Source organism: Prionailurus bengalensis, chromosome C2, assembly GCF_016509475.1.
Source record: "Prionailurus bengalensis isolate Pbe53 chromosome C2, Fcat_Pben_1.1_paternal_pri, whole genome shotgun sequence".
In the NCBI taxonomy this organism is placed as follows: Eukaryota; Metazoa; Chordata; class Mammalia; order Carnivora; family Felidae; genus Prionailurus; species Prionailurus bengalensis.
In genome coordinates this window covers 86,931,668-86,955,910 of record NC_057350.1, presented here as the reverse complement: position 1 = coordinate 86,955,910, position 24,243 = coordinate 86,931,668, and the positions used below count along the sequence as shown (strand labels likewise).

General features: G+C 36.9%; 1 protein-coding gene across 1 annotated transcript in view; it reads right to left on the bottom strand.

Moving 5' to 3' along the window:
* The window catches only part of CCDC39 (coiled-coil domain containing 39), a 52,484-nt gene that overhangs the window by 5,083 nt on the left and 23,158 nt on the right, over positions 1 to 24,243 (bottom strand). Inside the window, exons 10-14 of the mRNA XM_043594835.1 lie at positions 22,990 to 23,184; positions 21,887 to 22,051; positions 19,062 to 19,199; positions 16,579 to 16,787; positions 2,073 to 2,196 (exon numbers count right to left, since the gene is read on the bottom strand). Of these exons, the coding sequence (XP_043450770.1) occupies positions 2,073 to 2,196; positions 16,579 to 16,787; positions 19,062 to 19,199; positions 21,887 to 22,051; positions 22,990 to 23,184 (831 nt within the window). The remainder of the gene's footprint in view (positions 1 to 2,072; positions 2,197 to 16,578; positions 16,788 to 19,061; positions 19,200 to 21,886; positions 22,052 to 22,989; positions 23,185 to 24,243) is intronic.

Here is a 24,243-nt window from a genome sequence, read left to right as displayed (position 1 = left end):
CTCTGAGTTCAGTTTCTTTATTTGTCAAACAAAGGTGCTGAGTTTGTACCTTTATCCATATTTTCTGATCTAATTCCATATATACCTTAAACTTCTAGGAACTCCATGATCCTTTTAGGCTCTAAGAGAATAGAGAATGTATACCTTTTATTGTAGATTTAGAAAGCTGATATTAGGGTGAAATTTTTATTTACTCCTTTCTGTCAGCATTTTAAAGCATATTCTAGTGATTTCATTTTCTAATAGTTTCATTAAATTGTGGTCAGAGTTGAGCTGTTTCCTTATAAGGACTATGTAAGATACATTGAGTTTAGTTACAAAGAAATAGTTTCATTTTTATACATCTGGCACATGTAAGTGTTAAGAGTAAAACATTTAAATATGCTATACAATGAAACATGGAATAATGTGGCAAGCTGTGGACCCTGGAGAGGATGGAAAGTGGAGTGGCATTAGGAAACTGGGAAGGTAACTGATCACCTCTATTCATCTTATATATCCCTTATAGTGACATTTATCTAGCAACTTCACTGTGAACAGAAGGCATATACTCTTTTCCTCAAAAAATTTGCCTGTTTTCCTGAAAAATGGATGCATTATTACCACCATCATCATCACAGCAATAAAAATAATGACAGCTAACATTTACTGAGGGCTCATTTTACTCCAGGCACTGTTTAAGAGCTTTACATATATTTCTTCATTTACTTCTCACAGCAAAAGTAATAATATCCTCATTTTGCAAGTGAGGGAACTAAGCACCCCAAATGATTAAATAAATTATTCAAGGTCACTTGATGATGGAGGCACTCTTAACACCAGTGCTTTTAGATAACTCATCACAGCCCTTGTTAAAAGAGAAACTTAACTGGAATTGCAACATCTACCTTCTTCCCAACACTGAACAGACTAGAGCCTACCCTTCACCCCTCAGGGACTCTCAAAACCAGAGAGGAGGAAAGTCTCATTAGTATAGGGCAGAAGCTTCAAGTAATACAGACTGATGAGTTACAAGAAGGGTTTGACAGCTGGGACTCCTTTTTCATATAGGTGGAATTTCCTGAGGCAAAGTGGCAGGCATATCCTACTCCATGCGTCTGTTAAGAGCATGCTCAAAGAAGGGCTATAGAAGGAAACTTGGAAGATTAAATACAACTCAAAGGAAAGGGAACATCCATCCATGAGGGCCATCCTCTAAAGGTGTGAATTGGGAGATGTTCTCACTCCTATCAGTGTATGATAGAGGAAAAATGAATTAAATTTTCCATTCCCTTTTAGCGTCTTGAGTAACTTCCCAGACCTCTGTGTAAGGTAAATCACACCTATTCAGGGTATTTTCTACATGGGAAAGATGAATATAGCAGTACTCAGGGAAATGCATCCGATTTCTGATCACTTCTCCATTTCTCCTTATGGGTTACTAGGTAAAGATAACCATGAAGTGGCAGACAACTCTCAAACATCAGAACAGAGCAGATTCACCTGATGTGTCTGTCTCCCATCTAACATGAAGGCAAAGGAACAGTCCTCTTGCTCTCTGGATATCTGCCTTACCAGAGCTGCAGTGGTAAATTGGAGAATAAGATTCAAAGGTGGTGTAGCTCCAGGGGATGATGCGGTCTAGGATACAGCCATATGAGCAGATAGCTATGGGGAAGTAAAGCTTTGAGCCTGAGGTGTTGAACAGGTTGTTACATGAGTGTTTATTAAAGACATGCAGGTCTTAGGATAAAATAGATTATAAATCTTGAATAAATGAGGGAAACTGACATGACACAAATGATAGCCAAAAAAAAAAAAAAAAAAAAAGTATCAAAGAGTCGTCCAGACCCCTCTTTGACCTCCTGGACTCAAGGTGTATAAAAATACCTTCAGTACCTCCACCTAACCACTAATGTTTTATAGCTCTAATCTAGTAGCTATGAGTGCACCATGAAATATGAAATTGCATGGCAAAAAAACCCAAAAAACAAAAAACAATGACATTTTGGTTATTAACAAAGAGCTGGCAAGATACTTGCCAGTACAAAAGATACTTCACTTTATCACAACTATGAATCGATTAAGATTACCTTTATTACATAATAGGCCTGTGTTTTCTCCTCTTCTCCTTCAGGAGGCAGCATAACAACAGTAAGGATTTCATATCTGTTCTTCAGCTTATCAATTTTACTTAGCCTCTCATGAAACTCAGCACTAAAATGGAAAGAAAAAGAAAAATTAAGCACTGAAAAACAAATAACGTACTTTTTTATCAACGTTTATTTATTTATTTTTGGGACAGAGAGAGACAGAGCATGAACGGGGGAGGGGCAGAGAGAGAGGGAGACACAGAATCGGAAGCAGGCTTCAGGTTCTGAGCCATCAGCCCAGAGCCCAACGCGGGGCTCGAACTCACGGACCGTGAGATCGTGACCTGGCTGAAGTCGGACGCTTAACCGACTGCGCCACCCAGGCGCCCCATAACGTACTTTTTTAAAAAGGACTAGAGTATTCTTATATAAGACATTTGTATTACTACTGAATTCAAACAGGTTAAATGTGTTCTTTCTTTTCAATTTATAATTAGTGGGAAGGTCTCAGGCTTCATCCTATTTGAAAGCTAAGAAGTTAGCCTGCCATGGTTTCATGGATGTTGGCATGGATGCTGGCACAAGATTCCTAGGTCAGAGAAAAAGGACTTTATCGTTTATGGCATACCAAGCAGCATGAGATTCCTGCTTGCAGTGCTCTTGAAATCCCATGAAGCTGAGAAGGGGCTCAAATGGATGCTACACACACCACAGGTTTGTATCACAGCTGAGAAACCTCAAGCTAGATAAGCCAAATATTTTATAATGGAAACTAAGCAAATATATTCAATATTTACTCCACAGGGAGGATACTGCCTCTAGCTTCTGAAGCTATTTGGTGTCCTGCTGGAAGCCGAGCTATCCCAGCCTGATGGCAAGGCCCAGGCTGTGGACGGATTGGTGACTGCAAGGCAGCCCACCGACAGTACTTGTACTCCCGCTTTTAGGTAATTTGGCCTTAATAAAAGTACCTGGGGTATTGTCTGTTGGGGAATTGCCCTTGCCAGGCCCCCTGGGAAAAGAACCATTAGGAAAGAAAATAAGGTTCCGCAAGAAATTGTGCGGCCTTACATTTAGCCCTTGCCATCCCCTATGGAGACTCCTCTACTTACAGGAAGGATAACCTCATGCATTTGTCAGCAAAGAGGGCCTGTAAAGGAGAGACATATGGATTTGAAAGCCCCACTCCAGCACCTAAGGAGTGTATCTCTGGGCACAGGTGACTTCAACCCCTAGGCCCACCTGGCCCCCAGAGGCTTTCCAGATGATGACTGAACCTAGTCGGTTAAGGTACAGAATGGTTCATTGGTTCCTAGGTGCATTGTCTCTCTGAGAATGTATGAGGCATGGGTTTCTAAGGCTTTTTCGGCCCCTTCCTGGCACCTCGGACCGAGGCAAACACATTGTTCTGGCTTCAAGTGGTTCGGAAAAAAACAACCGGGAGGTCATGTCCCTGTAACTGTTCCACTTGAGGTGTTGAGAGAGAGATGACCTTTCATGAAAACAGCAAAGCAAATGCTTTATAATTATAAGATTATAGATAAACGCAGGTCCATAATGGAATAACGTAAGAGATTAATCAATAATCAAAGGGCGGGACATTATGAGAAAATCGCCATGTTATTTCTTAAAGGTTGATTCCACATAGGAACATTTTCAAAATTAGGTCAAAACATAGATGACATATGCTACAAGGAAATCACTAGCCAATATAATGCCACGTTTGCTACAATAAATCGACCAGTTCAACACACTGCTGTTGTCTATGTCCATTTTATTTTTGTTTTGTTTTGTTTTCACTTTTTTGCTGATGCCATTCATCCTTCAGGAACCCCTGGTTGCTGGAGCTGCTCTCTGGCACTATCCGAACATCTTTTAGAAGATAGTTTAATGGAAATCAAAACCACAATATCACTTCACAGCCTCAGGATAGCATACTGCATGATTCCATTTATATGAAGTATCTAAAGCAGTCAAATTCACATAGAAAGAATGGTGGTTACCAAGGGCTGAAGGGAGGAGGAAATGGAAGCTTAGTGTGTAGAGCATATAGAGTTCCAGTTTTAGAAAATGAAAGAGTTCTGGAGATCTGACACAACAATGTGAATATTAAAGATATATTAAGCACTGAACTGTACACTTAAAAATGGTTAAGATGGTATATTTGATATGTTTTTTACCAAGATTTTTTAAAGATAGTCCAGAACAGGAAACTTAGTACCATTCCTTGCAAGGCATACAGAAATATGAGAAACCCACGAAGAATTGTCTCCCAAGATTTAGAATTTTTATATGCTGATTGTTTTTTCCTTTTATTCCAGTAAATTCCTATTTTATGAACTTTTTGAAACTAATTTTATAATAATACTAATAATGCTAATATTTGCATGGCAACATGAAGAATGACTCATTTGCCTACTACAACATCATGAAGGTGCACCATCTAACCATGGCAAACAGAGATCTTCAACCTACCAGTTTTCTTACTCTTAAAGAAAGTTGGTGGTAAAATATATTAAGTGACAGAAGCTACAGCTTTGCAGTAACAGTACTACTGCTGTATTATCAAAAAATATTCATTCATCCTTTGTATAACTGGCCTTCCAGCTTAAGATGGTGGACTGAGTACAAGTATATCTCTCCTTCCTAAAATGTTAAAGAATAAAGGGAAAAAACCCACCACAGCTCTGGGAACAAGAAAGACACATTTTGTCATGAATTCACAAAAAAAATGAGAAACAAATGGGATATGACTGACATGGGGGGAAAATGGAGATATGTACAGAAGATTAATGCAGAAGTAAGAGCCATGTTTCACCAGGGTGCCTAGGTGACTCAGTCATTTAAACATCTAACTTCAGCTCAGGTCATGATTTTGTGGTTCATGGGTTCAAGCCCCACATCAGGCTCTGTGCTGACAGCTCAGTGCCTGGAGCCTGCTTCCAGATTCTGTGTCTCCCTCTCTCTCTGGCCCTTCCCTGCTCACACTCTGTCTCTGTCTAAAATAAGTAAACATTTAAAAAGTTAAAAAAAAAAAAAAAAGAGCTATGTTTCACCAAAGAAGTGTGGAGAAAATTCAAGCCCAGAAATAAGAAAAAGATCAAGAATGATCTCTGAGGCCATTTATTAAAGTAATTAATAAAAGGATTGCTACAGAACATTTGGGCCACTCTCCTCAACCCCTCAAAGTATACAGAAATGCTGGCAGGAATTATTTATGCTCCAATGAGAACCTCCCAAATTACGAAAGTTCCTAGCATTGTATGTTGGAGCTGGAGAGAAAAGTAAAAAATGATGTAATTCCAGGCCCCCAAGAAAGTGGAGGTTATTAAAAAACAAAGTTCCATCCATAAAGAAAATAAAGTCTTTATCACCCAAAATAAACTCCTTCAGGGAAAAACTCCTTATGACCCTGAAGGGACAGATTAGCCCAGCACCTACAAGCAGTCCTCCCTTTACAGGAGAGACCAGCTGGAAAAAAAAGATCTACCTAATTGCAGAAGACATACATACCAGCTAACTATATCAATCATCATGATTATTAATTAAATACTTGTTAATAAATATAACAGAAAGCCAAAGACTATCAGACATTTTGGGAAGTTAACAGGATAAATGAAAAGAACAAAATGAGCAAACACAGAACATACCCTAGGGGATACAAAAATAATGCATGGGACAAAAGAACTTTCAAAGTATCCCAGTGTCTCGAAAAGATGAGAGAATTTGGATCCAAAACTATCCATAAAGCAAGAATGGGCTAGTATGAAAAGAAAGAACCAATGAAGGAACAAAAATCCTTGCAAATAGTTTTCCCTTTTCAATTTAATTGTAGTAAATAAGAAAGATTAAATCAGTGATCTAGAGAGAAAGAGGAGGAGGGGCAAAGAATGAAGAGCAGGCAAAAAGGAAGTGGAGAGGGAGACAGAGAATGAGACTATCTTTAAAAGTAGACTAGAGTCCGACGCGGGGCTCGAACTCACAGACCGCGAGATCGTGACCTGGCTGAAGTCGGACGCTTAAACGACTGCGCCACCCAGGCGCCCCTAGATTCTTAAATGGATTATTAATTGAGACTACCTACAAGCAACAAGAGACAAAGTAGATAAATTGTACTTATTCAAAATTAAAAACTTTTCTGCAGCAAAGAATACTATTAAAAATTTAAGGGAGTTGCGGCAAGATGGCGGCTTAGGAGGACGCTGGGCTCACCGCACGTCCTGCTGATCACTTAGATTCCATCTACACCTGCCTAAATAACCCAGAAAACCGCCAGAGGATTAGCAGAACAGAGTCGCCGGAGCCAAACGCAGACGAGAGGCCCACGGAAGAGGGTAGGAAGGGCGGCGAGGCGGTGCGCGCTCCACGGACTGGCGGGAGGGAGCCGGGGCAGAACGGCGGCTCGCCGGCCAAGCAGAGCCCCTGAGTCTGGCTTGCAAAAGCGGAGGGGCCGGGCGGACTGTGTTCCGACAGCAAGCGCGACTTAGCGTCTGGGAGGTCATAAGTTAACAGCTCTGCTCGGAAAGCGGGAAGGCTGGAGGACAAAGGGAGGGAGAGCTGCTGAGCCCCCTGACAACAGAGCTCAGTTTGGTGGGGAACAAAGGCGCTCGCCAGCGCCATTTCCCCCGCCCATCCCCCAGCCGAAATCCCAAAGGGAACCGGTTCCTGCCAGGGAACTTGCTCCCCAAAGGGAACCGGTTCCTGCCAGGGAACTTGCTCGCTCCGCGCAATCACCCAACTCTGCGCTTCGGCGGAGCCAAACCTCCGGCAGCGGATCTGACTCCCTCCCGCTGCCACAGGGCCCCTCCTGAAGTGAATCACCTAAGGAAAAGCGATCTAAGCCTGCCCCTCCTGCCCCCGAGCACCTTGCCTACCCACCCCAGCTAATACGCCAGATCCCCAGCATCACAAGCCTGGCAGGGTGCAAGTAGCCCAGACGAGCCACACCACCCCACAGTGATTCCCGCCCCTAGGAGAGGGGAAGAGAAGGCACACACCAGTCTGACTGTGGCCCCAGCGGTGGGCTGGGGGCAGACATCAGGTCTGACTGCGGCCCCGCCCACCAACTCCAGTTATACACCACAGCACAGGGGAAGTGCCCTGCAGGTCCTCACCACGCCAGGGACTATCCAAAATGACCAAGCAGAAGAACTCCCCTCAGAAGAATCTCCAGGAAATAACAACAGCTAATGAGCTGATCAAAAAGGATTTAAATAATATAACAGAAAGTGAATTTAGAATAATAGTCATAAAATTAATCGCTGGGCTTGAAAACAGTATACAGGACAGCAGAGAATCTCTTGCTACAGAGATCAAGGGACTAAGGAACAGTCACGAGGAGCTGAAAAACGCTTTAAACGAAATGCATAACAAAATGGAAACCACCACAGCTCGGCTTGAAGAGGCAGAGGAGAGAATAGGTGAACTAGAAGATAAAGTTATGGAAAAAGAGGAAGCTGAGAAAAAGAGAGATAAAAAAATCCAGGAGTATGAGGGGAAAATGAGAGAATTAAGTGATACACTAAAAAGAAATAATCTACGCATAATTGGTATCCCAGAGGAGGAAGAGAGAGGGAAAGGTGCTGAAGGGGTACTTGAAGAAATCATAGCTGAGAACTTCCCTGAACTGGGGAAGGAAAAAGGCATTGAAATCCAAGAGGCACAGAGAACTCCCTTCAGACGTAACTTGAATCGATCTTCTGCACGACATATCATAGTGAAACTGGCAAAATACAAGGATAAAGAGAAAATTCTGAAAGCAGCAAGGGGTAAACGTGCCCTCACATATAAAGGGAGACCTATAAGACTCGTGACTGATCTCTCTTTTGAAACTTGGCAGGCCAGAAAGAATTGGCACGAGATTTTCAGGGTGCTAGACAGAAAAAATATGCAGCCAAGAATCCTTTATCCAGCAAGTCTGTCATTTAGAATAGAAGGAGAGATAAAGGTCTTCCCAAACAAACAAAAACTGAAGGAATTTGTCACCCACTAAACCAGCCCTACAAGAGATCTTAAGGGGGACCCTGTGAGACAAAGTCCCAGAGACATCACTATAAGCATAAAACATACAGACATCACAATGACTCTAAACCCGTATCTTTCTATAATAACACTGAATGTAAATGGATTAAATGCGCCAACCAAAAGACATAGGGTATCAGAATGGATAAAAAAAGAGACCCATCTATTTGCTGTCTACAAGAGACTCATTTTAGACCTGAGGACACCTTTAGATTGAGAGTGAGGGGATGGAGAACTATTTATCATGCGACTGGAAGCCAAAAGAAAGCTGGAGTAGCCATACTTCTATCAGACAAACTAGACTTTAAATTAAAGGCTGTAACAAGAGATGAAGAAGGACATTATATAATAGTTACAGGGTCTATCCATCAGGAAGAGCTAACAATTATCAATGTCTATGCACCGAATACCGGAGCCCCCAAATATATAAAACAATTACTCATAAACATAAGCAACCTTATTGATAAGAATGTGGTAATTGCAGGGGACTTTAACACCCCACTTACAGAAATGGATAGATCATCTAGACACACGGTCAATAAAGAAACAAGGGCCCTGAATGAGACATTGGATCAGATGGACTTGACAGATATATTTAGAACTCTGCATCCCAAAGCAACAGAATATACTTTCTTCTCGAGTGCACATGGAACATTCTCCAAGATAGATCATATACTGGGTCACAAAACAGCCCTTCATCAGTTTACAAGAATTGAAATTATACCATGCTTACTTTCAGACCACAATGCTATGAAGCTTGAAATCAACCACAGAAAAAAGTCTGGAAAACCTCCAAAAGCATGGAGGTTAAAGAACACCCTACTAACGAATGAGTGGGTCAACCAGGCAATTAGAGAAGAAATTAAAAAATATATGGAAACAAACGAAAATGAAAATACAACAATCCAAACGCTTTGGGACGCAGCAAAGGCAGTCCTGAGAGGAAAATACATTGCAATCCAGGCCTATCTCAAGAAACAAGAAAAATCCCAAATACAAAATCTAACAGCACACCTAAAGGAACTAGAAGCAGAACAGCAAAGGCAGCCTAAGCCCAGCAGAAGAAGAGAAATAATAAAGATCAGAGCAGAAATAAACAATATAGAAACTAAAAAAACTGTAGAGCAGATCAACGAAACCAAGAGTTGGTTTTTTGAAAAAATAAACAAAATTGACAAACCTCTAGCCAGGCTTCTCAAAAAGAAAAGGGAGATGACCCAAATAGATAAAATCATGAATGAAAATGGAATTATTACAACCAATCCCTCAGAGATACAAACAATTATCAGGGAATACTATGAAAACTTATATGCCAACAAATTGGACAACCTGGAAGAAATGGACAAATTCCTGAACACCCACACTCTTCCAAAACTCAATCAGGAGGAAATAGAAAGCTTGAACAGACCCATGACCAGTGAAGAAATTGAATCGGTTATCAAAAATCTCCCAACAAATAAGAGTCCAGGACCAGATGGCTTCCCAGGGGAGTTCTACCAGACGTTTAAAGCAGAGATAATACCTATCCTTCTCAAGTATTCCAAGAAATAGAAAGGGAAGGAAAACTTCCAGACTCATTCTATGAAGCCAGTATTACTTTGATTCCTAAACCAGACAGAGACCCAGTCAAAAAAGAGAACTACAGGCCAATATCCCTGATGAATATGGATGCAAAAATTCTCAATAAGATACTAGCAAATCGAATTCAACGGCATATAAAAAGAATTATTCACCATGATCAAGTGGGATTCATTCCTGGGATGCAGGGCTGGTTCAACATTCGCAAATCAATCAACGTGATACATCACATTAACAAAAAAAGAGAGAAGAACCATATGATCCTGTCAATCGATGCAGAAAAGGCCTTCGACAAAATCCAGCACCCTTTCTTAATAAAAACCCTTGAGAAAGTCGGGATAGAAGGAACATACTTACACATCATAAAAGCCATTTATGAAAAGCCCACAGCTAACATCATCCTCAACGGGGAAAAACTGAGAGCTTTTTCCCTGAGATCAGGAACACGACAAGGATGCCCACTCTCATCGCTGCTGTTTAACATAGTGCTGGAAGTTCTAGCATCCGCAATCAGACAACAAAAGGAAATCAAAGGCATCAAAATTGGCAAAGATGAAGTCAAGCTTTCGCTTTTTGCAGATGACATGACATTATACATGGAAAATCCGATAGACTCCACCAAAAGTCTGCTAGAACTGATACAGGAATTCAGCAAAGTTGCAGGATACAAAATCAATGTACAGAAATCAGTTGCATTCTTATACACTAACAATGAAGCAACAGAAAGACAAATAAAGAAACTGATCCCATTCACAATTGCACCAAGAAGCATAAAATACCTAGGAATAAATCTAACCAAAGATGTAAAGGATCTGTATGCTGAAAACTATAGAAAGCTTATGAAGGTAGTTGAAGAAGATCTTAAGAAATGGAAAGACATTCCCTGCTCATGGATTGGAAGAATAAATATTGTCAAAATGTCAATACTACCCAAAGCTATCTACACATTCAATGCAATCCCAATCAAAATTGCACCAGCAGTCTTCTCGAAACTAGAACAAGCCATCCTAAAATTCATATGGAACCACAAAAGGCCCCGAATAGCCAAAGGAATTTTGAAGAAGAAGACCAAAGCAGGAGGCATCACAATCCCAGACTTTAGCCTCTACTACAAAGCTGTCATCATCAAGACACCATGGTATTGGCACAAAAACAGACACATAGACCAATGGAATAGAATAGAAACCCCAGAACTAGACCCACAAACGTATGGCCAACTCATCTTTGACAAAGCAGGAAAGAACATCCAATGGAAAAAAGACAGCCTCTTTAACAAATGGTGCTGGGAGAACTGGACAGCAACATGCAGAAGGTTGAAACTAGACCACTTTCTCACACCATTCACAAAAATGAACTCAAAATGGATAAAGGACCTAAATGTGAGACAGGAAACCATCAAAACCTTAGAGGAGAAAGCAGGAAAAGACCTCTCTGACCTCAGCCGTAGCAATCTCTTACTCGACACATCCCCAAAGGCAAGGGAATTAAAAGCAAAAGTGAATTACTGGGACCTTATGAAGATAAAAAGCTTCTGCACAGCAAAGGAAACAACCAACAAAACTAAAAGGCAACCAACGGAATGGGAAAAGATATTCGTAAATGACATATCGGACAAAGGGCTAGTCTCCAAAATCTATAAAGAGCTCACCAAACTCCACACCCAAAAAACAAATAACCCAGTGAAGAAATGGGCAGAAAACATGAATAGACACTTCTCTAAAGAAGACATCCGGATGGCCAACAGGCACATGAAAAGATGTTCAGCGTCGTTCCTTATCAGGGAAATACAAATCAAAACCACACTCAGGTATCACCTCACGCCAGTCAGAGTGGCCAAAATGAACAAATCAGGAGACTATAGATGCTGGAGAGGATGTGGAGAAATGGGAACCCTCTTGCACTGTTGGTGGGAATGCAAAGTGGTGCAGCCGCTCTGGAAAGCAGTGTGGAGGTTCCTCAGAAAATTAAAAATAGACCTACCCTATGACCCAGCAATAGCACTGCTAGGAATTTATCCAAGGGATACAGGAGCACTGATGCATAGGGCCATTTGTACCCCAATGTTCATAGCAGCACTCTCAACAATAGCCAAATTATGGAAAGAGCCTAAATGTCCATCAACTGATGAATGGATAAAGAAATTGTGGTTTATATACACAATGGAATATTACGTGGCAATGAGAAAAAATGAAATATGGCCTTTTGTAGCAACGTGGATGGAACTGGAGAGTGTGGTGCTAAGTGAAATAAGCCATACAGAGAAAGACAGATACCATATGGTTTCACTCTTATGTGGATCCTGGGAAACTTAACAGGAATCCATGGGGGAGGGGAAGGAAAAAAAAAAAAAAAAGAGGTTAGAATGGGAGAGAGCCAAAGCATAAGAGACTGTTAAAAACTGAGAACAAACTGAGGGTTGATGGGGGGTGGGAGGGAGGGGAGGGTGGGTGATGGGTATTGAGGAGGGCACCCTTTGGGATGAGCACTGGGTGTTGTATGGAAACCAATTTGTCAATAAATTTCAGAAAAAAAAAAATTTAAGACAATCCATAGAATATGAGAAAATTTTCCAAATAATATGTCTGATAAAGGTCCAGCATGTAGAATACATAAATAAGTTTTTCAACTCAACAACATAAAGACAAATAATTCAGTTAAAACCAGCAAAAATTTTGAAAAGATATTTTTCCAAAGAAGGTATAGAAATGGCCAAAAGGTACATGAAAAGATGTGCAACATCTTTTTAGTCATTGGGGAAATGTAAATAAAAACCACAATGAGATACCACTTCATACTGAAAAGAATGGCTATTAAAAAAAAAAAAAAAGAAAGTAAGTAAGAAAGAAAAAGTTAGAGAGGGAGGGAGCCAAACCATAAGAAACTCTTAAAAACTGAGAGTAAACTGAGGGTTGATGGGGGGATGGGAGGGAGGGGAAAGTGGGTGATCGGCATTGAGGAGGGCACCTGTTGGGATGAGCACTGGGTGTTGTATGGAAACCAATTTGATAATAGATTTCACATTTAAAAAATAAATAAATAATAAATAATAAATATAAAAAAAATAAAAGTAGAATAAAAAGAACAGAAATTTTAAAATGAGAGTAAAATTAAGAAATCCAGAAGACAGATCTAAGACAATATCCACCAAAAATGAGCCAACAAATCAGAAAACATAGAATAGTATGAGAAAAAAATTAGAGAACTAGTAGAAAAATATTTTCCTGACCTGAAGAAAAGCATTAATGAAGTAACTGCAAGAGCTCACAAAATTCAAACAAGAAAAATGAAAAAACAAAAATAAAAAATGAAAAGAACCACCCAGACACATAGGGAAATTCTTAAACCCTAAGGATAAAAAGAGTGTCCCAAACCTTTTCAGAAAGCAAACAAAAACCAGACACCATACTAAATAAAATGAATTAGTCTGAATCAGACCTCTCATAAACAACACTATCATCTAGAAGAATACAAAACAATGCTTTCAAAGTTCAACTGTAATTTAAATATGAGTAGAATAAATATGTTTTAAACATGCAAGGACTCAAAAATTTCAGAAAACATCAATTCTGGAAAATAATTCAAAACATACTCCAGAGAAATGAAATGAGAATCCAGAAAATAGGATGACAAAGGATACATGAAAGAATATTAAATCAAAAAAAGTATATAGCTACATTGAAATTCTTGCTGGCAACTGTACAGTTTAACACAAGTTATGACAAAGGAGTTCTTTAAAAATAGAGACATAATATTAAAAACAATAAATAACAACCTAAAACTATAATTGGTGATTTCAATGATATGTGAAAGTTGGAGAGAGGAAATATAGCAATAAAAGATGCTAAGGTCTTATCTCTTTTATGAATGAAAAAAATCAGAGGCTAATTAATCTTCAGTATTCACAAAGAAATGGGAAGGTTAAAGTTTCTTTTGAATTTAAGAATAACCAACAAAAATATTAAAATTAGAATGTATATATTTCAAATAATAAAAGAGGAAACAAAGGAAAAACAAAATTCAGTAAAGCCAATGAAAGACAGGGAAGACAAAAAGAATACCTATCATATGATCCACTTCTAGGTATTTACTCAAGAGAAAAGGAAGTATATATTCATACCAAGAAAACATATATTCATAAAGCCTAATCTGTAATAGCCAAAACAAGAAATAATTCAAATGTTCATCAATAGGTAAATATACACATAAATTGGGGTAGATGTGTGCAATGGAAAATGAACTACTCAGTGATAAAAAATCTAGGGTCAGCAAAACATCCTGCCTGCCCATGAGCAAAGAATGGCTTTTACATTTTTAAATGTAAAGTTATTCCAAAAAAAAAAAAAATGAGAGGAAAATTATACTTCATGAAAAGTAAAAATTCTAGGAAATTCAAACTTCAGCATCCAAAAATTTTATTGAAACACATCCACGCTCATTTATTTTCTTAGTATCTATAGCTGCTTTCACTCTACAATGACAGAGTTGAGTTGTTGCAACAGAGACCACATGGCCCACAAAACCTAGAATATTTACTATTTGGCCCTTAAAGAAAAAAATTGCGTGAAATAGCTAACTTGTTTTAGCCTTCAAGATGAAAATTATAATTAGCTAACCATCACTCTCATGAAGTTAAAGAACATCAAGATAAACCCACAAAGATAGAAGGAAAAAATCATAAATGTGACAGCAGCAACTAATAAAATAGAAAATGAATTCACAATAGAAAAAAATCAAGAAACATTTCTTTTTCAAACAGTAATAACATTCATTAACTATAAGAAAGATGATCCCTCCTAAAACAGAGAAGTCACAAATAACCATTACCAGGAATGAAAAGCTACAAACACTATAGCTATTAAAAAATAATAAAAATCTGGGCGCCTGGGTGGCGAAGTGTCTGACTTTGGCTCAGGTCATGGTCTCACAGTTTGTGAGTTTGAGCCCCATGTTGGACTCTGTGCTGACAGCTCAGAGCCTGGAGCCTGCTTCAGATTCTGTGTCTCCCTCTCCCTCTGCCCCCTTCACCACTCACGCTCTATCTCTCTCTCTCAAAAATAAATATTTAAAAAATTTTTAAAGAATAATAAAATGATACAGCAAACAGTTTTATGGCAATAACTGAAAATTTAGATGAAATGGAAATTTTTCCTAGGAAAAAATATAATTAACTAAAACTGACTCAAGAATAAATAAAAAATACGCACTGTCCTATGGTCAATAAATAAATTGAACCAACAGTTTAAAATCTTTTTTTAAAAAGGCCTCCAATGGCTTTACTGGTAAGATCTTTGAAAATTCAAGAAAGATATAATTTTACTCTTTCACAGCCTTATCCAGACTATAGAAAAATAAGAAACACACAAAATTATTTTATGAAAGCCAGCATAACCTTAATAATCTGATGACTTGACAAGGGCAATAGAGAAAGGAGAATTATAACCATGGATGCAATAATTGTGTACAAATGTTACCAAACAAAATCTAGATATATACAAAATGTAGTATGTGGCAGACAAGTTTTGTTTATTCCAGGAATGTAATGTTGTTTGAACTTTGAAAAAGCAATCAGTATATTTAATTATATTAACAGACTAAAGGAGCTACATCATATCAATGAATACAGGAAAAGCACATAACAAAAGTCAACATCCACTTTTGATGAAACAAAATAACCTCTTAGCAATGAATCAAAATAGATGGGTGCTCCCATAATCTTCTAAAGAGTATTTTTTTTAATTCTACAATTCATACTTAATGATAAAGCAATGAACATTTTGCCTTCAAATCAGGCACAAGACAAGGGGACCTGTAGTCACCACTGCTAGTCAGCACTGACCTAAAGGTTAGATAACAAGGACAGTGAGTCAAGAGAAAGAGAAGTTAAAAGACTGAAAAGGGAGACACAAAACTGTCACTGCAAATGATGTGAATGAAATACCTAGAAATCAGAATCTACAGATCAACTATCAGAATTAACAAAAGTTTAAGCAAGTTGCTGGATTCTTAATATATAGAAATCAACTGTATTTCTTACGATGCCAGCAACAAACCAAAAATGAAATAATTTAAAAGGAGATAACATTGACAGAAACATTTTTAAAAATAGCACGTAGCTAGGAATAAATCTTTTTTATAAAATATATGCAAAACCCCCTAAAATGTTTCAATAAATGCAGCTATTGGGTATCCATAAAGGAAAACATGTTATTGAACTCTTAACACAAACCATACACAAAAATCAGTTCCAAGAGAATTATTGATCTCATTGTAAAAAGGATGATCTAAAGAATGAAGTGTAGGTCAAAGGAAAGAGAGAAGAGAGGCCAAGATGGTGGAAGGGCATAGAAGTTTATTTTGCATCTTTCATCCCTGAAATGCAGCCAGATCAACATTAAACCATCTTGCATACCTACAAAACTTATTTGAGGATTAACAAAACAATATGCAAAACTTGAACCACAGAACTTGACAGGTATGTTACACAGAGAGCTGAACTTGGGGAAAAAGAAGCCGTGGAGGGCAGGGAAAGAAGATAGAAATAGGGGGAGAGTATGGTATATGATAATACTATTTATGTTTTTTTTATTTTTTAAAAATTATCCTCAATGGGGGAAATTGCTGGTGGGGTTGTGGGAGGGGGTATGAGATAAATGAGGAAGGGGAATTAAGGAATCTACTCCTGAAATCATTGTTGCACGATATGCTATCTACCTTGGATGTATATTAAATAATTAATTAATTTTCTAAAAAAGATAGAGAGGAAAAAGCATAGATTTATGACTAAAATATGCCCTATATATTAAAAGCCTTTTCAAACAAGGAGAAGATAAACATCCAGTCAGTTCTTCTAACATCAGACATACATTTTCAAAAACTTTTAGCAGTATTTTAAAACTAGAATTATTACCTTATGTTTTGCCGTTCTTGATCAACATATCTTATTTGTGATGCAAGCATTGTTTTATGAACCTTAATTTCTTCAATTCTTTCTTCCATAGCTCTGTGTAATTGTTGTTTTCTTTTTTCCAGAGAAAGTACTTCTTCTGCCTTATTGTGAAGCATTTCTCGAGTACGCTTAACTTCAAGTTTTAAAAGGTTGTCTTCTATCATCAAATCCTATCAACAACAAAATTGTCAGATATTGAAATAATTAATGTTATACCCAAACCAAAATTTTTTTGTTATTGCCACAAAAGTCAAACTTGAAAATACAACATTTTCTAATTTGACCACTGACCAAGATAAGTAGGATTAAATTTAGATTTCTCTGAGTGATGGTTTTTCTTCGTTTTTTATTTTAAGAAAGGGGTTATAGTTATTTCAAGTCTTTAATTATATTTCAATTTGAAATTTAAATTTTACTAAAAGAAAAAAGAAAGAAGTCACTCCTAAAAATGAAATTTACAATCTAGGAAATATGTAAAGCCCTATGGATTAGCACATTTATATTCTAAATTAAATCTCACAAAATAATGTGTAAAAAATTTTTATTCTAAACAATTCAGTCATGGATAGGGGATTGATACAAGAATACACAAATAGATCAATTTTCAGAATAGAAACAAACCCTCCTGAATGTAAGACTTTATTATTTCAAAACATAGCTTTTCAGTTGGAGAAAAGATTAGATCCATACATCTCAAATGTACCAAAAATAAATTCCAGAAGCATGAAAAACTAAATTTAAGAGATGAAACCAATGCAATTACTAGAATAGTAAACATTTGTTTGATTTTTAGTATGATAAAGAAGTTCCTAAGCATAAAAATTATGCAGGGAAAAACACTTAAATATTTGATGTCAAGAAAAGTTTTTAAGGGGGTGCCTGGGTGGCTCAGTTGGTTAAGTGCCCAATTTCAGCTCAGGTCATGATCTCGTGGTTTGTGAGTTTGAGCCCCATGTCAGGTTCTGTGCTGACAGCTCAGAGCCTGGAGTCTACTTCAGACCTATGTCTCCCTCTCTCTCTGCTCCTCCTCTGCTCATGCCCTGTCTCTGCCTCTCTCAAAAATAAATTTAAAAAAAAATTTTTTTAAGTTTTTAATGTCAAAAACCTAAATAAAAATTTAAACATAAATGGAAAAAATATTGACAATATTTATGACAGAGTTAATATTTTTACATATGAAGGTCTTTTGCAAAGCTACTTAAAAACATAAACCTCCTGGGACACCTGGGTGGCTCAGTTGGTTGAGTGTCTGACTTAGGTTCAGGTCATGATATTGCAGTTCACGAGTTCAAGCCCCACATTGAGCTCTGTGCTGACAGCTCAGAGCCTGGAGCCTGCTTTGGATTCTGTGCCTCCCTCTCTCTCTGCCCCTCCCTCACTCATGCTGTCTCTCTCTTTCTCTATTTCTCTCTCTCAAAATAAACATTAAAAAAAGTGTGTGTGTGTATATGTGTGTGTGTGTGTATATGTATATGTATATATCTCCTAATGGTAATATGGGCCAAGATAATAAACTAGAGATCCAAAAAGAAAGATTATGGAATATATCATAATAGAAAAAATGTTTTAAATATTTTTATTTAAACATAAATATTTTAAATTTTATGTTTAATCATGAAATGTTTTCACGTGTCACCAGTTTAAAAAAGTTTACACTAAAACCATTAGATACCATGTCTGCCCATCAAATTGGCAAGTTTTATAAATTATAATATCCAGGCTTACTGGTGGTGAATGCAACAGAATGCTTACACCCTGTTGGTGGGCGTATTAACTGAATCCTCTAGAAAACAATTAGGCTTGAAAATAGTTTCAAGATACTGAAAATATTCATTCTTTTTGGACCATAATTATACACTTAGAAATTTTCCCTAAGGAACTCATTGAACAATTATACAATGACACATGTCCATGGTATATGATAATACTATTTATGTTTTTTTTTAATTTTTTAAAAAATTTTTAAGTAGGCTCCATACCTAATGTAGGACTCAAACTCATGACCCTGAGATCAAGAGTCACATGCTCCAACTGAGCCAGCCAGGCACCCCTGAGATTACTATAACAGAATAACCAAACATTGGAAATAAACGCATATCCAAAAAACAGGAGACAGTTAACTAAATTATGGTAACTTCAGCAATAACCTGTAGAAAGCCCTTAAAAATAATTTTTAAAGAATACTTAATGTTTAATATTTAATGTTTGGAGACATACATGGAAAGAGATCATATATTTTCCATTTTTTTATAATATATATATAAAGCCAATTTTCTTCAAAAGACTGAAAGGAAATAATATAACTTTAACACTTTCTCTAGTATACAGCTACTATAGTGACTTATTTAGTTTACTTCCTTATAATTTGATATATTTTAAATTTTTTCTATAATTAGTATTAAAACATGTGGTTTTTAATATATGCATATATGATTTTACTGCACCTGTTTCAAAGCTTTGGCTTTATTAAATTCTTTCTCTGATCTGTCATTGAAAAGGTTTAGTTCATTTATTTTGGTCATGAGGGACTGTTTTTCACCACAATTTTTACTATGTGACTTCTTGATAAAATAAAGGTCGTTCTGTAAAAAGGGGGAAAAGGTACATAAATACATATTTTAAATAGCATTAAGCACATACTATTAAACATATCTTATATTAAATTATATGCTCCATTGAATATTTATGATAATTGGGTTTTAAATCTCACTCTTCACATTCTAATGTTTCCAATATAATATACATGGATATATTCACATAGAAACATTTTCATTTTATCACCTATTGATTTTATTGATTTGGCTTAGGTTCTAATTCTGGGAAATAGTATGTATGGTTCAACCTGAATTACTGAATGATTGCCATTTATGGGTAGAAATATGAGGAGGAAGTTCATTATTTGATTCAACCCAAGTCACAGAAGGTATAAACCTTAGTCTAAAAACCATAGGGTCTTGTTAACAGCACAAGCTCTAGAATCAGATGGCCTCAATTACACATTAGTCATCTGACCCTGGTGGGTAATCTCTTCCTCAGTTTCCTCATCTCTAAAATAGAGATGGTAACAACACCTACTTCCCTAGGCTACTGTGAAGATTAAAGATGTTACTGTCGACGGGTATATACAACAGTGTTTGACGCAAAGAAATGTCATGTATTATTACTATTATTTAATTACATGTATAATCACATCTTGCTAGAGAGAAAAATGCTAGAAAAGATCTAATTCCAGTAGATGCTTAACTGTGTCACACATTCCCAGATACCAGCTTACTGTTTTTATAACAGTTTGCATCTCTCCACTCACCCAGAGCTCAGAACAAGGTTAGTGCTCTCAGTCCTGTCTGGGCATCTAAAGCAAAAACATTCTAGTTTCAAGATGTAGTTCTATTTCTCTCTCCCTCTGTCTTTTTCTTTCTTTTCCTCTCTCCCTCCTTCCTATGCCTTTCTCATTACCTATATTTCTGAGAAATCAAAACCCAAGATTGTAGGGGTATCTGGGTGGCTCAGTCAGTTAAGCTTCTGACTTTGGCTCAGGTCAAGATCTCATAGCTTGTGAGTTTGTGCCCCATGTTGGGTTCTGTGCTGACAGCTCAGAGCCTGGAGCCAGTTTCAGATTCTGTGTCTCCCTCTCTCTCTGCCCCTCCCCCACTCACATTCTGTCTCACTCTCAAAAAAAAATTTTTTTAATGCCTAAGATTGTAGTAAGACAGTAAGAATTTTTTTATAAACATGTCATTTCATAAAATTAACTTTTAGAATGAAAAACTTTTAACTGAAGGTGATTTTCAAGCAGAAGGGCTTTGTTTCTATTATGCAAAAGAGTGGATGGAGTGGGATGGGAGAAGTAATGCAGAATGACTTCACAATGTCATGCTACTATTTAGAAGAGCAAACCTTCATTAGAAGGCTAACTAGCTTTAATATCTTTAAAAATTCATTTCCACTATCAACAATAGCCAAATTAGGGAAAGAGTCCATATGTCCATCAACTGATGAATGTATAAAGAAGATGTGGTAGATATAGACAATGCAATATTACTCAGTGATCAAAAAGAATGAAATCTTGCCATTTGCAACAATACGGATGGAAGTAGAATGTATTATGCTAAGTGAAATGAGTCAATCAGAGGACAAATAACATGATTTCACTAATATGTGGAATTTAAGAAACACAACAGATGAGCACAATAGAGGAAAGGACGGAAAAATAAGATAAAAACAGAGAGGGAGGCAAACCATAAGACTCTTAAATACAGAGAAACAAACTGAGGGTTGCTGGAGGGGTGTTGGGTGGGGGGATGAGCTAAGTGGGTAATGGGCATTAAGGAGGACACTTGTTGGGATGAGCACTGGGTGTCATACATAAGTGATGAATCACTGGGTTCTACTCCTGAAATCATTACTATACTATATATTAACTAAAAAATATATTAAAATAAATATTTATTTGTTTGTTTGATTGTTTTACAAAATAAGAGCTCACTTTCACCTTGGTAGCCCTAAAGGAATTCAGAGCAATTCTTTTTATAACCACTAGAGGACACTCAACACAAGCATTTCAAATTGTAAATGACAAATTCTTTGGGGTTCTCATCCCATTCAGATCCATGATCTCACTCCTTCACTCTTACTTTCCAGTTAAATTTTAACATAGGTTTTACATTACATAGGTTCCCTTAATACAGGTTTTATATGACCATAAACATTAAAATACTGAAAGGTGAAGAACATTTTTACCTTATTAACAAAATAGTCATTCAAAATATTGTTACCAAGTAAATATATGAATAACAACAACAGATGACCCATAAAGGGTCATTTCAGTGATAAAGGGCAATCAAGTTATCTGGAAAAAACAAAATCAAAAATGGAATTTATCAATGTTTTAAATCATGGTACTATTTAAGAGTATTTTGATGGACCAGGGATCACATCCTAGCTCTCCACATACTAGTTGTATAACCATGGACAATTTACTTAATCTGTCACACAAATAATAATATGTCCCTCACAAGACACTGATAAAGATTAAATGAAATGCTAAAGACATGTAATATACTTGGAATATATTAAATGCATAATCAATGGTAATGTTATATTCTCTCTCATAGTCAGTATAGAAACATGAACATTAGTTCATACGTTTGTTATATATGCAGGTAACTTGGTAATCATCCTATCCAAAGTAAAGTCTTAGGAACATGTTGACTTAGAGTAACTAATGACTAGGATATTTAAAGCACCAAAAGTATTTTGACTAAGTTACATGAAGCTTTTTGATCTGTGTTTCCAAAAGGCCAAATGTAGATTTTTTCTCTTCCAATGTCTTTTTAAGTTCAACAATTTTTGCTTCAAGAGCTTGTTTTTCTTCAGAATTAATTTCTCCTTTTAATCGTGACATTCGGCGTTCCACTTGTTGAATGTAAAAATCCTATTACATAATTTAAAAAAAGATAGTAAAGACAAACAAAGTTAAAACCATTTCTACAAATGTAAAAACACAATAAACACTTTCTTATAAGTTTAGTCTTAGGTGTCATCATTTACTAAAGTCACTTTAATCCTTCAATAATTTATAATATAAAATCCTTCTTAACTCTAAGCGGAGAAATAGCAAACTATTCTTCAATAACCAAGATACATAATAGTGACATAGAAGTAATCTTCTGAAAATATAAGAAGTCAGCTAGGAAGGTATTTCCCCTACTACTAGGATGGAACTGCAGTAAATCCACTGGATTTACAAGGACATGGATTTTCGAGGGTACATTTTCTAAGGGATACACAAAAGGAGTCACGAATTGTTAGCCACAAATGGCTCAAATTTAACGAACTTCCAATGAATTATTTTCTTAAATAATACTTTAGCATCTTTAATTTTGAGAAACTAAGAATACATTAGACAGGGAAATTAAGATGTAGAGAGGGGTCATATTAAGGCTTCATGAGACAGAATCTATGAATAGAACAAATAAGAAAAACTTTTAAAATACTTTTAAACTATCAGTCTAGGGGTCGGGGTGGGATGTCTATGTTTGCACAGCTAAGACTCAATTTTTCCAGGTCTCATATATCTCACTCCTTGTTTTATTTCAGTCCAGGCCTGGTTGCCCTATGTTCCTTTAAAGCATGGCTGTCCCTCACTAGAGTTGTCTATCCTCTTACCAGTTTATTTCAAATCAAGAAAAAAAATAGTTTTTAAGGCTCCCTTACCCTACTACTGACCAAACATGAAACCCCATCTTCAGCATCCATCTATCCCTCCAAGAGTGCTTTCAAAATCTTTGTTTTTTTCAGGACATTGCAGTATCCTGACCACCGCAACTATAACAAATCAATATGGAAGATATTAATAAGAGTATCGTCTACCTGACTGTACATAATTTCTTGCTGCTTCAAGGTTTCAAAATCCAGTTTATGTAACTGATGGTTGAGGTGCTTTAGAGAGGAACGAGTTCCTTCAATTTCTGATAAGACAGCTTTTTCTTTCATTGTCTCAGTCTGTAATTCCTGAACTTTCTTAAATAGCACATCTTTCATTATGTTCAATTGAACTTGCACTTCCTGATGATAAGAATAATAGTGATCAATGAAATTATAATACTTTGAAAGGTTTTATTATATGAACATTATAATTTGGGGGGTCACAAATTAACCCCCCAACATTTAGCCCTTCAGAATATAAAAATGCCCTTCCCACAATTTCAGTACATCTCCAACATTTCTGGTAGTCTAATCTGTTCTAGTAGATAGAATAGCAGTTTTCTATCCCCACATCATTCACTTTGATCTATCATCTTTAATTCTACCCCATGTCACTCTGACCTTGGAACTTGGCTATTTCACTGGTTTCCTTAGAAAATAAAATAGGGGTGCCTGGGTGGCTCAGTCAGTTAAGCATCCAACTCTTGATTTCAGCTCAGGTCATGATTCCATGGTTTGTAGGATCAAGCTCCAGGTTGGGCTCTGTGGTGACAGCATGGAACCTGCTTGTGATTCTCTCTGTGCCTCACTCTCTGCCCCTCCCCCACTCACACTCTCTCAAAATAAATGAACATTAAAAAAAGAAAGAAAGAAAAGAAAATATACTGCTGAAACACAGCCTGTAAGTTCACAAAAAAGTTGCTGAAGTCTTGAGAGTGTTACAGGGAAGAAATCACATCACTCAATCTCCCACCTTCTTCTGGACACTATCCAGTGGTGAGCAGGTAAATATTTAACCACCACCACCAGCTTTCCAGCAGATGGGAGATTAGGGGGAAGAAGCTGATTTTCACTGTATAAATATTCCCAATCTGGCCAATTTCAAGCTACTGACACGATTCTACTAAATGCAGAGTTGGGATGTGATATGCAGTAGCAGATTATTATGTAGCATTTCTACTGTACAGAGGTTACACCGTATACTGTAAATGGAAGTAACCTTAAACTTAAGAGTATAAACAGATAATAGTAAAATGTAGTAAAATAATTTGGAAGTGATGAGTGCTCAGTACTGATTACTTTGTTTTTAATATTATGTATTTAATTATAAGTCTGTATAATTTAATTTTTAATAATAGCTATGTTTAGCAGCTGACTTGCAAAATTCCAGAAAATATAATTATCAACTCTTGTGAGCTG